Source organism: Pan troglodytes, chromosome Y (assembly GCF_028858775.2).
Source record: "Pan troglodytes isolate AG18354 chromosome Y, NHGRI_mPanTro3-v2.0_pri, whole genome shotgun sequence".
Taxonomy (NCBI): domain Eukaryota; kingdom Metazoa; phylum Chordata; class Mammalia; order Primates; family Hominidae; genus Pan; species Pan troglodytes.
In genome coordinates this window covers 33,504,212-33,516,746 of record NC_072422.2, presented here as the reverse complement: position 1 = coordinate 33,516,746, position 12,535 = coordinate 33,504,212, and the positions used below count along the sequence as shown (strand labels likewise).

The window sequence follows — 12,535 nt, the reverse complement described above, 5'->3', positions numbered from 1 at the left end:
CTACTAAAAATTAAAAAATAAAAAATAAAAAATTAGCCAGGCATCATGGTGCATGCCTGTAATTCCAGCTACTCGGAAGGCTGAGGCAGGAGAATCGCTTGAACCCGGGAGGCGGAGGTTGTGGTGAGCCAAGATCGTGCCATTGCACTCCAGCCTGGGCAACAAGAGCAAAACTCTGTCTCAAAAATAATAATAATAATAAAAGAAAGTTAGTGTCTTGTTGACTGCTCTTTCAAGTCAGGGAAAGATGTTTAGAACAAGCTATATCTTAAAGAGAAAAGGAAGATTCCTTCTGCCCACTGCAATGAAGTTGTCTGGCTTCATTAGCCAGTACATTGGTATATATGTGTGGAGCCCTCGTTACTTGAAGGGCGTGGCATTCCAGTGTTTTCTGCCACCATTGTTCTTAATTCCTTCTTCCAAATCCCAGCTTCTCCCTCCAAAATAGTTTTAAGACTGACATGCAGAATAAAGTTTCCAAAACTTAAATGAATGGACCAGAAAATCTCAGCCCAGCATCATTGCAAATCAATAAAAACTGCACACTCTCATTTAGAAGATTTATTCTTCCATTTGGTAAGTTATAGGCATTTGTTAATGTCTCTGTGACGTCGTTAGTGGAAATTGCCTTCTGCTGTTTTCCTTCTGCTTTTTCTGCAGCATCCATTTTTTTTTAATGAATGGCATCATTCAATGAAATTGATGGAATTGATTGAGATTTAGGGTTTTGCTTTTTCGTGATGAGTTTTGGGCCCATTTTTCTTATGCAGAAATAAAACCACTGGCTCCTGAAAGTTGTAGGAACTGTGTCCACGTGAGTGCTCAGGGAACTGGGAATGACTTTCTTTTGTCTCTGTCTCCCACAGTTCAGCGTACTCTTTTAGAGAAATAGAAGATTGTCGGCAGAAACAGCCCAGGCGTTGGCAGCAGGGTTAGAACAGCTGCCTGAGGCTCCTCCCTGAAGGACACCTGCCTGAGAGCAGAGATGCAGGCCTTCTGTTCACGGCGGATTCTTCGTTTTAATCTTGCGATGTGCTTTGCTTGTTGCTGGGCGGATGATGTTTACTAACGATGAATTTTACATCCAAAGGGGGATAGGCACTTGGACCCCCATTCTCCAAGGCCCGGGGGGGGGGGCGGTTTCCCATGGGATGTGAAAGGCTGGCCATTATTAAGTCCCTGTAACTCAAATGTCAACCCCACCGAGGCACCCCCCCCCGTCCCCCAGAATCTTGGCTGTTTACAAATCACGTGTCCATTGAGCACGTCTGAAACCCCTGGTAGCCCTGACTTTTTTTTAATTAAAATAAGGTAAGCCCTTCAATTTGTTTCTTCAATATTTCTTTCATTTGTAGGGATATTTCTTTTTCATATCAGACTAATAAAAAGAAATTAGAAACCAAGTACTTTTTTTTTTACTTAAATATTTTGCCGTGGGTGGATGTTAAAGAAGGCCGTGGTAATTTACAGGATGCGTTCCAAGTTCTCTTCTTCTGGGGCTTTAAGGCAGATTTCCAGCCTAAATGGTAGCTCTTTATTTCCAAAATGTCCTTGTTGGGCTCTTTTCCTTTCCCGTGTCCTGCCACATCGGGATGGGTACTCTTCTGCACCCAGATACTCCCAGCCAGATACTCTCCTCCATCCAGATACTCTGTTTCCAGATACTCTCCCTGTAGCTAGGTATCCCCTTGAGTCCAGATGCTGCCTGCTTCCAGATACTCCTCTGTATCCAGATACTCCTCTAAATCCAGGTACTCCCTACATCCAGATACTGTACTTCCTAAGATGTACAAGATGTACCGCATTTTCCCAACACTGAAGACTTGACCACAGCTTAAGTGGGTTGGTTAAATACATTATGGCCCAGATTGCAATGGATCTTCTGCCTTGTTAAAAAGAATGAATGAGTCAAGGGTCTTTTTGTTTACTGACACTGCCTAGCATGTATTGAAGCTCAGTAAACACTTGCAGAATAAATCACAGAAAAGCCTCTCTCCTTGAGAAGTTAAGAGATTGGCTCTGATACCAACAACTACCGTACTATTCCAAATACTATTATTTCAAAAATTTATAAAGTATTTTATTCTATGTTCTATTAGCCATTAAGTAACTTTTTTTTTTTTTTTTTTTTTTGAGACAGAGTCTTGCTCTGTCACCCAGGCTGGAGTGCAGTGGGGCGATCTTGGCTCACTGCAACCTCCGCCTCCTGGGTTCAAGTGATTCTCCTGCCTCAGCCTCCCAAGTAGCTGGGACTACAGGCGTGCGCCACCACACCCGGCTAATTTTTCTATTTTTAGTAGAGCCTGGGTTTCACCATGTTGGCCAGGCTGGTCTCAAACTCCTGACCTCAAGTGATCTGCCTGCCAAGGCCTCCAAAAGTGCTGGGATTACAGGTGTGAGCCACTGTGCCTGGCCCAGCCCTTAAGTAACTTTTTAATCATCATTCCCAAAATCATAGGACTTTCTTTACATAGAAGTTCCAAAATAATGAAACAAAAGAGTTGTTTTACCCAGGTATTTAATGATCCAACAAGCCGTATAATTTAAACTCTATTTTTCAAGTAACCCACTTGCAATAAAATCATGTTTATTTTTATGTCCATGAGAAATTAAAATGAGTCATCTACAAAGACGGACATCCACCCTCCACAAAAAAATAAGTCTTGTTGACACATTTCTTGGAAGTATAGATTTATTTATAAATAAGCCCTAATTTGACATATCTAAAAAAATACCCTTTTTTTTTTTTTTTTTACTATTCTTCTTTTTACTCTTCTGCTTCTTGTTTAATGAGCCATTTCTGTGGATAGTATGATTACAATGAGCCATTTGTGTGGATGGTATGATTATAATACTTACAAAAATGTCAGTGTTATTCATAGAATGACAACAGATTTAATGCATTTTTTCTTTTTTTTATTCTAAAGTTAGTCAGTGTGAAGAATCTGACCTCAAAGACAATTCTTGATGATTCATTGGGGAGGACTAGAAACACCACCCTCTAACTTTATAACGTGTCGTTGGTCACTCAGCAAAGCGGCCAGGCATGCTGGTTTATCCAGCTTTCAGCCCTTGAAGATTCACCAGACTAAGGATTAAGTGAAAAAGAATATCTGCCACCTACTTCACTGAGGCGTAAATAGTCCCTAGAGATCAATGAGAAAACCCAACACCCGTATAAAAACAAAGGGCAATTCACATGTTTTCCAGAAATGGAACGCAGATGATTTTATGAAGATAGCCCATTTGATACCGTTTTTCAACTAAGAGATTGGCAGTAATCAGAAAGTTTGTCGGGCTCTTAGGAAACAGATCTGAGACATCATGTAAGTCCTGGGCATTTGCGAAACTTCTATGGGGAATGGACTGACAGTGTCCTTAAACAATTAAACGTGCACATCCGTGGTCGGCCCCCTCAAGGGTGGAGAGGATGAGGCATTTGTGATGTCTCAATACATCCTGGAGAATCTAGAAGGTCACCTCCACACACCTGCACCACAGGTGGCATCCTATAGGTATTTTGCTCAAGGAAGCAATGAAAGGGTAAGATAAATAACCAAGAGGTGCCCGCCACTGTGTTCACCCAATTTTACATACTCCAAGTTATCACTAGTGTCAAAATCAGAAGAAATAACTCCAATGCCAGAAAAAGCCAGCTGGCTGTGCCCTTCAATATCCTGAGAATGACGGGATGTGAAAAGGTGTCGAATCCTCAACGGCAGGGAGACTGCTTGGGTGACTCCCACCCAGAACTGAAATTGAAGGCGGAGTTTCTGAGCTTAGAAAGGGGAAAGACCCAGCATTTATGACTGACTCCTTCATCCAACCTCTTTCCCCACATCAGACGATTTTTGACATGGGTATGGTAACACCATACGTTTGCATAGAGACATTCATGGGAAGCCTAGCTGCTGTGACGTGCAGCAGTCAGTTTTTAACACCATCATCAGTGGCGAAATGAAACATTCCCTTGAAATCGCCTTTCTCTGGATGACTATTTAAACAGCTTCACGTTAGCCTGCCTGTGCGACTGAGGACGTACTGATGATATCCTCATTTTCCGGTGGAGGAAAGTTTATGACGTCAATCCCATTCCGAATATCAGGACTTTAAATCTCTATGATGTTAGCACAAAATGCAAGTGGAGCCCTCTCCAAGCTTTCATAGCGACATGTATTTTGGAAGCCTTAATGGGGAGACAGTTCTCAATGTGGAAAAGTTGTCATGTATTGCAGAGAAGAGAACAGACCACCATGCCCAGCTAATGTTTGTATTTTTAGTAGAGTTTCAACATGTTGGCCAGGATGGTCTCAATCTCTTGACCTCGTGATCTGCTCACCTCGACCTACCAAAATGCTGGGATTTCAGGCGTGAGCCACCGCGCCAGGCCCAATGCATCTCTTTTCTTAGTTGACTTCTTTTGTATCTCTTCATAGCCTTTTCATATTTTTATATTGATTTGTATCTTTCATTTTTTATATATTTAAACTGCCTACTTATGTTAATTCTGTGCCATGGTAACTTCCTTAATTCATGATTCATATGGGCATACATACAGTCATGGATACAACAGGCTTTCGTATATAAAATTATGAAAAAGTTTATTCTTTTAACATTATGTGGGGATACAACAGGTTTTCATATATAAAATTATGAAAAAAAATTCTTCTAACACCTTTGTGGGGATACAAAAGGTTTTCATATATAAAATCATGAAAAAGGCCGAGTGCGGTGGCTCACGCCTGTAATCCCAGCACTTTGGGAGGCCGAGGTGGCTGGATCAAGAGGTCAGGAGATCGAGACCATCCTGGCCAACATGGTGAAACCCTGTCTCTACTAAAAATACAAAAAATTAGCTGGGCATGGTGGCACGCACTTGTAATCCCAGCTACTCGGGAGGCTGAGGCAGGAGAATTGCTTGAACCCGGGAGGTGGAGGTTGCAGTGAGCCAAGATCGCGCCACTGCACTCCAGCCTGGCCACAGAGCAAGAGTCCATCTAAAAAAAAAAAAAAATCGTGAAAAAAAGTATCTATTCTTCTAACACTTTTGTGAGGGTTACACAGGTTTTCATCTATAAAATAATGAAAAAATGTATTCCTTTCTTAAGAACATTTGTCAGGAATGGGTATTCAATCAAGTGTTTTCTTGGGCTGCATCATGCTGAGTATGGTTTTCTACTTTGACCTGTTAATATGGTGAATTAAATATAATGATATATCATATATCATCCTTCAATCCAATCTTATTTGGTGTTCCACTTTAGTTTTGTTATTTTCTTTAGGATTATTGTGTCAATATTCAAAAGTCAAATTCATGTGTGTTATACGTTTGCATGTAATATATTTCAATATTGTGCTTTCTTCATACATACATTTTGGTAGATTTTCTTCTTTCTCGTGGAAAATCTGATGGCTAAAGTTTTCTGGGCATGGGCTGTGTGTGTGTGTGTGTGTGTGTGTGTGTGTTTTAGAGGGGGCAAAGGGTTTTTGTTTCTTTCTGATGGAGAGATATTTATTTATTTAGAGATGGAGTCTCACTCTGTTGCCCAGGCTGGAGTCCAGTGGTGCAATCTTGGCTCACTGCAACCTCCACCTCCCAAGTTCAAGCAATTCTCCTGCCTCAGCCTCCCGAGTAGCTGGGATTACAGGCATATACAAGCACGCCCAGCTAATTTTTGTATTTTTAGTAGAGATGGGGTTTCACCATGTTGGCCAGGCTGGCTCAAACTCCTGACTTCAAGTGATCTGCCTTCCTCGGCCTCCCAAAGTGCTGGGATGACAGGCATGAGTCACTGTACCCGGCTGGGAAATGAATTTTTTTAAAAAAAACTTTCTGTATTTCTACTTCTTCATTGGAAAGTCATTCGTATTTACTTAAGTTTTCAAATATCACAGTGCAGATTAGAACAAAGTAGTTGTTTATAATTCTTCCGCATCCTCCAAGTGTATGGAGAAGCTCGCATTCTTCTTGTTTCGTGCTGTCATTATTTTAGTGTGTTATCTTCGTCTACTTTAGTTTTCTCAGATAATGTTTAAATTACTTGGCAAATCATTTCTCAATTTTCAATGCATTAATTTCCTCCACCTGCTTTTCTGGAGTTTCATGTGATACCCACTCTCCCCACACAGGATGACTTCTTGAGTTGAATGTTCATTCCATTTATTTTCATTCTTTCTTGCTTAATGTTGTAAACAGGCGAGGTTCTAACTTTTCATCTGTGTACTACAAGCTCTCAAGTTCTTTCATGGGGAGTTTGTATCATGGTCATTTTCTAGTATTTAGCATTTTCAGCTTTTGTTTCCTGTCAACTCAACATGAAAAGTTTTTTAAAACGTCCGGGTGATATTGTTGCTTTGTTTGCTTTCCTGGTTTCATTATCCATTTTCAATTTTGCTGCTGTGAATTTGCACCGTCTCCTTGGGGGGTGATTTGGCTGTATATTAGTCAGCGTTCTCTAGAGGGACATAACTAATGGAATATATATATACACACAAAGGGGAGTTTATTAAGTATTAACTCACACGATCACAAGGTCCCCCAATAGGCCATCTGCAGGCTGAGGAGCAAGGAGAGCCAGTCCCAGTCCCAAAACTGAAGAACTTGGAGTCCAATGTTTGAGGGCAGGAAGCATCCAGCCCGGGACAGAGATGTAGGCTGGGAGGCTAGGCCAGGGTCTCTTCTTGCATTTTTTTGCCTGCTTTATATTCTAGCCTTGATGGCAGCTGATTAGATTATGCCCACCCAGATTAAGGGCGGGGGGCCTGCCTTTCCCAGCCCACTGACTCAAATGGTAATCTCCTTTGGCAACACCCTCACAGACACACCCAGGATCAATACTTTGTGTCAATCAATCCAATCAGGTTAACAGTCAGTATGAACCATCACAGGCAGTGTCTACAAGCAGTGAAACGTGCACACACCTTTCTACCTAATTCCTGCCCATTCCTGACCAACGCTCCTAAGAAAGGAATAGATTGATTTTTTTCTTGATTTTATATCTTAAAAACCTGTTGTATCCATGTCTGTATGTGTGCCAGGGTGAATCACAAAGTCAGGAAGTTCGTGTGACACAGAATAAGAATATCTTTATTCTTTTATTTTTTATTACTTTTTATTTTGTTTTTGAGACAGAGTCTTACTCTGTCCCCCAGGCTGGAGTGCAGTGGCCTGATCTATGCTCACTACAACCTCCACCTTTCCGGTTCAAGTGATTCTCCTGCCTCAGCCTCCCAAGTAGCTGGGATTACAGGCACATGCCACCACACCCGGCTAATTTTTGTATTTGTAGTAGAAATGTGGTTTCACCATGTTGGCCAGGCTGGTCTCAAACTCCTGACCTCAGGTGATCCATCCGCCTCGGCCTCCTAAAGTGCTGGGATCGCAGGTGTCAGCCATCATGTGTGGCCTAGAATATTCTTATTTCCAATTTTACAGCAACAGAATGTCTTCTGTCTTGTTTCTACTTTAAAAAAAAAACAGTTTGCTAAAGCTTTCTTTGTAGTGCAATTGTGAATTTTCAGGAGCATCCCATGAACATTGAAAAGGAGATGCATTCACGCTTTTTAAGGTTATCGAGGATGTGAAAATTAAAGTCGGCTTTGTAAATTCTGCTGTGTCTCTGAGCTCCCAGCATTTGATCAGCTGAGGCTTCGAGCGGTGAAGTAGAGTGCTTTTCCCCTAACGTGCTCTGATCTGGAGCCTGCGTGTATTACCGCTGGGCACACGGCCTGCCCTGACCATACTTTAGTGAAGCAGAGGTGATAAAACTGTGTTTCACAGGACTCCTGCAACACACAGCTTTGATGTCGGCTAACTAGAACCCGGGAGCCAAATCTGCCCACAGTGTGTTTTTGTACAGCTTTCGAGGTAAGAATTTTTTTGTACTATTGTCGTTATTGTTGTTTTGAGATGGAGTCTTACTCCGTCACCCAGGCTGGAGTCCAGTGGCATGATCTCGGCTCACTGCAACCTCCGCCCCTGGGTTCAAGCGATTCTCCTGCCTCAGCCACCTGAGCAGCTGGGACTACAGGCATGCACCACTACGCCCGGCTACTTTTTGTATTTTCAGTAGAGACAGGGTTTCACCATGTTGGCCAGGTTGGTCTCGAACTCCTGGCCTCAAGTGATCCACCTGCCTCTGGCTCTCAAACTCCTGGGATTACAGACATGAGCCACGGTGCCCAGCCAAGAATGGTTTTTACATGTCTGAATAATTTTTAAAACTCCAAAGAACAATAATATTTTGTGATGCATGAAAATTATGTGACACTCAAGTTTTTATGTTCATAAAGTCCACTTGGCGCACAGACATTGGTTACATATTGCAGCAGAATCCATATGGTTTGCAAAGATAAATGCCTTTACTATCTGACCTTCTGCAGAAAAGCTTGTCTACTCTTGCCTTAAGAAGCATGTAAAATACTTACAACACTGGCACATGTTAGGCATGGTGGAAATCATAGCAATTATTTTGCACCTTCATTACATCTGAGAGGATTTCCTGAATTTAACCATTTAACCTAATTCCTCACTACCTTTTGGGAAACATTTTTTTTATTAAGGTGAAATTCACAAATCATAGAATTAACCTTTTTTTTTTTTTTTGACGCGGAGTCTCTGTCACCCAGGCTGGCGTGATCTCATCTCACTGCAACCTCTGCTTACCGGGTTCAGGCAATTCTTGTGCCTCAGCCTGCCAAGTAGTTGGGATTACAGGCAGTCACCACCACATCTGGCTAATTTTTGTATTTTTAGTAGAGATGGGTTTCATCATGTTGGCCAGGCTGGTCTTGAACTCCTGACCTTAGGTGATCCACCCGCCTCAGCCTCCCAAAGTGCTGGGATGACAGGAGAATTCACCATTTTAAAGTGAACAATTCAGGTTGCTTGCTGCTTTCACAGTGTTTTGTGGCCACCACTTCTACCTAGTTCCAAGATATTTTCACTGCCCCCAAAAGAAATCCCATTAGCAGCTGTTTTTTATATTGGCTTCCTGGGGCTGTCATAAAAACATGCTTCAAACTAGGGAGGGGGCTTAAAAAACAGACAGTTAAGCTGTCACAGTTCTGGAGCATAGAGGTCTGAAATCAAGGAGCAAACAGGGTGGATTCCTCCCTCCGTCCCTTCTTCCCTCCCTTCCTCCCTCAATCCCTCCTTCCCTCCCTCCCTCCCTCCCTCCCTTCCTGCCTTCCCTCCTTCCTTCCTTTCTCTTTCTTCCTTTCCTTACCTTTCCCCTTTCCCTCCCTCCCTCCCTCCCTTCCTTCCTTTCCTCCTCCTCCTTCTTCTTTGTTTCTCTTTCTTTCTTCCTTTCTTTCTTCTTTCTCTTTCTTCTCTCTCTCTCGCTCTCTCTCTCTTTCTGAGTCTCACTCTGTTTCTGTTGCCCAGTCTGTAGTGCGGTGGCACAATCTTGGCTCACTGCAACCTCTGCCTCCTGGGTTCAAGCAATTCTCCTGCCTCAGCTTCCCAAGTAGCTGGGATTACAGGCGCGCACCACCATGCCTAGTTAATTTTTGTATTTTTAGTAGAAACGGGATTTCACCATGTTGGCCAGGCTGGTCTCGAACTACTAATCTCCAGTGATCCGCTCACCTCAGCCACCCAAAGTGCTGGGATTACAGACGTGAGCCACCGGGCCCAGCCAGCAGGGCTGATTTCTTCTGACGCTGTGAGGTAGAATGGATTCCATGCCCCTCCCATTGCGTCCAGTGGTTTGCTGCCAATATCCCTTGGCTTGTAGGTGCATCACCCCAATCTCCCACTTCATGTTCCCAAGGCCTTCTCCCCGTGTGCATGTCAGTGTCCAGATTTCTCTCTTCTTTTAAAATACCAATCATATTGCAGTATGACCTCATCTTAACTAATGATTAGGTTGGTGCAAAAGTAATTGCAGTTTTCACCTTTAAAAGTAATAGCGAGGGGCTGGGCACGCTACCTCACGCCTGTAATCTCAGCACTTTGAGAGGCCGAGGTGGGCGGATCACAAGGTCAGGAGTTCGAGACCAGCCTGGCCAACATGGTGAAACCCCGTCTCTACTAAAAATGCAAAAATTAACCAGGTGTGGTGGTGCACGCCTGTAATTCTAGCTACTCAGGAGGCTGAGGCAGAAGAATCACTTGAACTCAGGAGGCAGAAGTTGCAGTGAGCTGACATCACGCCACTGCATTCCAGCCTGGGTGACAGAGCAAGCCTGTGTCTCAAAAAAAAAAAAAAAAAAAAAGTAATGGTGAAAATTGCAATTACTTTTGCACCAAAGTAATACATCTGCAAAGATCTTATTTCCAAAGAAAGTCACATTCTGAAGTACTGAAGGGTTGGGCTTCAATATATGAAGTTTGCGGGAGAAAAAATGCAACTCACAATATATCCATTCCCACGTCTTTGCAGCCCCTGGCAACCGGCAATGTGCTTTCTGTCTCTGCAGATTTGCCTGTTCTGGACATTTCAGAGAAATGGAATCCTACACAATGCGTTCTTCTGTGTCTGTTTTCTCTAACTCAGCATCCAGTTTTTGACGTCCATCCGCTTTGTAGCAGATGTCACGGTGTCAGTCCTCTTTAGGGTCAGGGGACTTTGAAGGAAATATCTTTCTAAATGCATCAACTGCTTCCTGGACTCTGCCACTCAGAGCTTAGGACTGCACAAGCTAACTGCCTTAGAGCATTTCCCACATATGCGCACACACACACACACACATGCACACACATGCACACACGCACACACACACAGACACGTGCACACACACACACACACACACACACACATCTGTGTGCACAGGAACTTAATCCATCCAAGTAACTTACCTTTATAAAGATGTTGCAGTCCAGGTGCGATGGCTCACACCTGTAATCCCAGCACTTTGGGAAGCCGAGGCAGGTGGATCACTTGAGGTCAAGAGTTCAAGACCAGCCTGGCCAATGCAGTGAAACCCTGTATCTACTAAAAATACAGAAATTAGCCGGGCGTGGTGTCAGGTGCCTGTAATCCTAGCTACTCGGGTGGCTGAGGCAGGAGAATCGCTTGAACCTGAGAGGCGGAGGTTGTAGTGAGTTGAGATCACACCACTGCACTCCAGCCTGGGCAACAGAGTGAGACTCTGTCTCAAAAAAAAAAAAAAAGGAAGATATTTCATAGAAGACAACTCCCAAACACCAGGTCAACAACATGAACAGACTTAACACTCCAGATGCTCAAATTTGCAGAGAGAAAAGTCCAAGGTTTATTTCTCCTTTGGGGTCTGTTTGCCATGAATCCTGCTTCTCTGGGAATTTAGAAGCTGCCCTCATAACTAAGACTGATTTTCCCCTTTCTCCTGCAGTTAATCTATTTACCAGAGGACTTCAAAGCTGTTTGCCAATGGTAACTTTTTAAGTGCTTGCCTACTGCTTCATGGTAGGTAGAGTGTAAGGGTTAACCCACGAGTTGTATATGGATAAATTAGACACAGTCACAGATCTGCAGGGAAGAATATAATTAAAACCATTGTGAAAGCAGGAGTCATCATCGAACTCAGCTATCCAGTCATGTTTCTTCTCCAAGGAGATTTCAAACAGAAGATGTAAATTTTGGTAGTTACATAAAATGTCTCAGATTTAAATGAAAGACACAAAAAGCCACATGTCATCTCGTTTTCCTGAAGAACCGTCTCTGCTGAAATATTAGTTCTGCCACCTACAGAGACAACTGAAGGCTGAGGATAAAAAATGCCGCTTGGAAGTCACCGAGTTTGTTAGGTATAAAAGCCAAGACTTCAACTGAGGTCTTTGCACTGATGTGTACATTAACCCCACACCGGGTATCACTGTACAATCACGTCCTGCAGGAGGAAGATTACAGGCGGCCAGTGTCTTCTCTGGTTTCTGGGTTGGTGACTTTGAACTTGCTACAGCTCCCACACCCACAGCGAGCAGAGTTGCCAAGCAAGTGTGCCGGCTTCCAGAAGCCTGAGATGCCCATTGGTGCTTGGGAACCACCCCAGTTTCCCCATCCTCTGCGCTGCTGCAGATTGGTTGGGGCAGCCCGGAGAGGCTGGCTCCGACACACGACTGAGTGTGCCTACACTGGTCCCACAGGTTTTCAGCTGTGGAGTTTGGGATCTGAGCTTGGAGCCCATTTGTTTCTGGCAGTTCGGCTCATATTTTCCACTTGAAGACATCGCCTCCCTTCCTTCCAAGCTGGGAGACCAGAAGTCAACAACAGGAGGGTGGAGAGGCCGAGTCTCACAATCCGCTTGGCTGGGGAGTCCACTGAGGTTCTTGCATCCTGAAGCAAACCATGGAGAGCTGGTGGGGACTTCCCTGTCTTGCTTTCCTGTGTTTTCTAATGCACGCCCGAGGTAAGAGTCATTTTGCTTTGAGGGAGATCTGCCTGGGCATGGATTTTTCTATTCTTGCTTTAAGAAACTCTTTCCAAAGGAGTTGCTATGAAGTGAATGGGGATAATTTGCCCAATGGGATTAGAAAGGAGACTAAGAGCAATGGGTGGCTGAGAGGGGAGGGAGAAGATGGGCTGCTCCCATTTGGAATCTGGGAATTAGA

The 12,535-nt window shown here is 43.6% G+C and overlaps 1 protein-coding gene and 1 long non-coding RNA gene across 6 annotated transcripts in view; both read left to right on the top strand.

Moving 5' to 3' along the window:
* LOC100615666 (CD99 molecule (Xg blood group)) overlaps window positions 1–1,403 on the top strand; it is a 52,224-nt gene extending 50,821 nt beyond the window's left edge. For all 4 annotated transcript variants that reach the window (XR_010154992.1, XR_010154991.1, XM_521374.9 and 1 more), the window contains one exon: window positions 867–1,403. Coding sequence is in view for 2 of the 4 variants with exons in the window: in XM_521374.9 (XP_521374.5) it covers window positions 867–892 (26 nt within the window). In the remaining 2 variants the exon portion in view is untranslated. The remainder of the gene's footprint in view (window positions 1–866) is intronic.
* Window positions 1,404–5,265: 3,862 nt separating this feature from the next.
* The window catches only part of LOC129138908 (uncharacterized), a 34,007-nt gene continuing 26,737 nt past the window's right edge, over window positions 5,266–12,535 (top strand). The window contains exons 1-2 of one of the 2 annotated variants that reach the window (XR_010155024.1): window positions 5,266–7,867; window positions 11,317–12,333. This is a non-coding gene — a long non-coding RNA (uncharacterized LOC129138908). Of the gene's footprint in view, window positions 7,868–9,548; window positions 12,334–12,535 lie in introns of those variants that run through there. The other variant, XR_008542141.2, reaches the window with a different exon arrangement.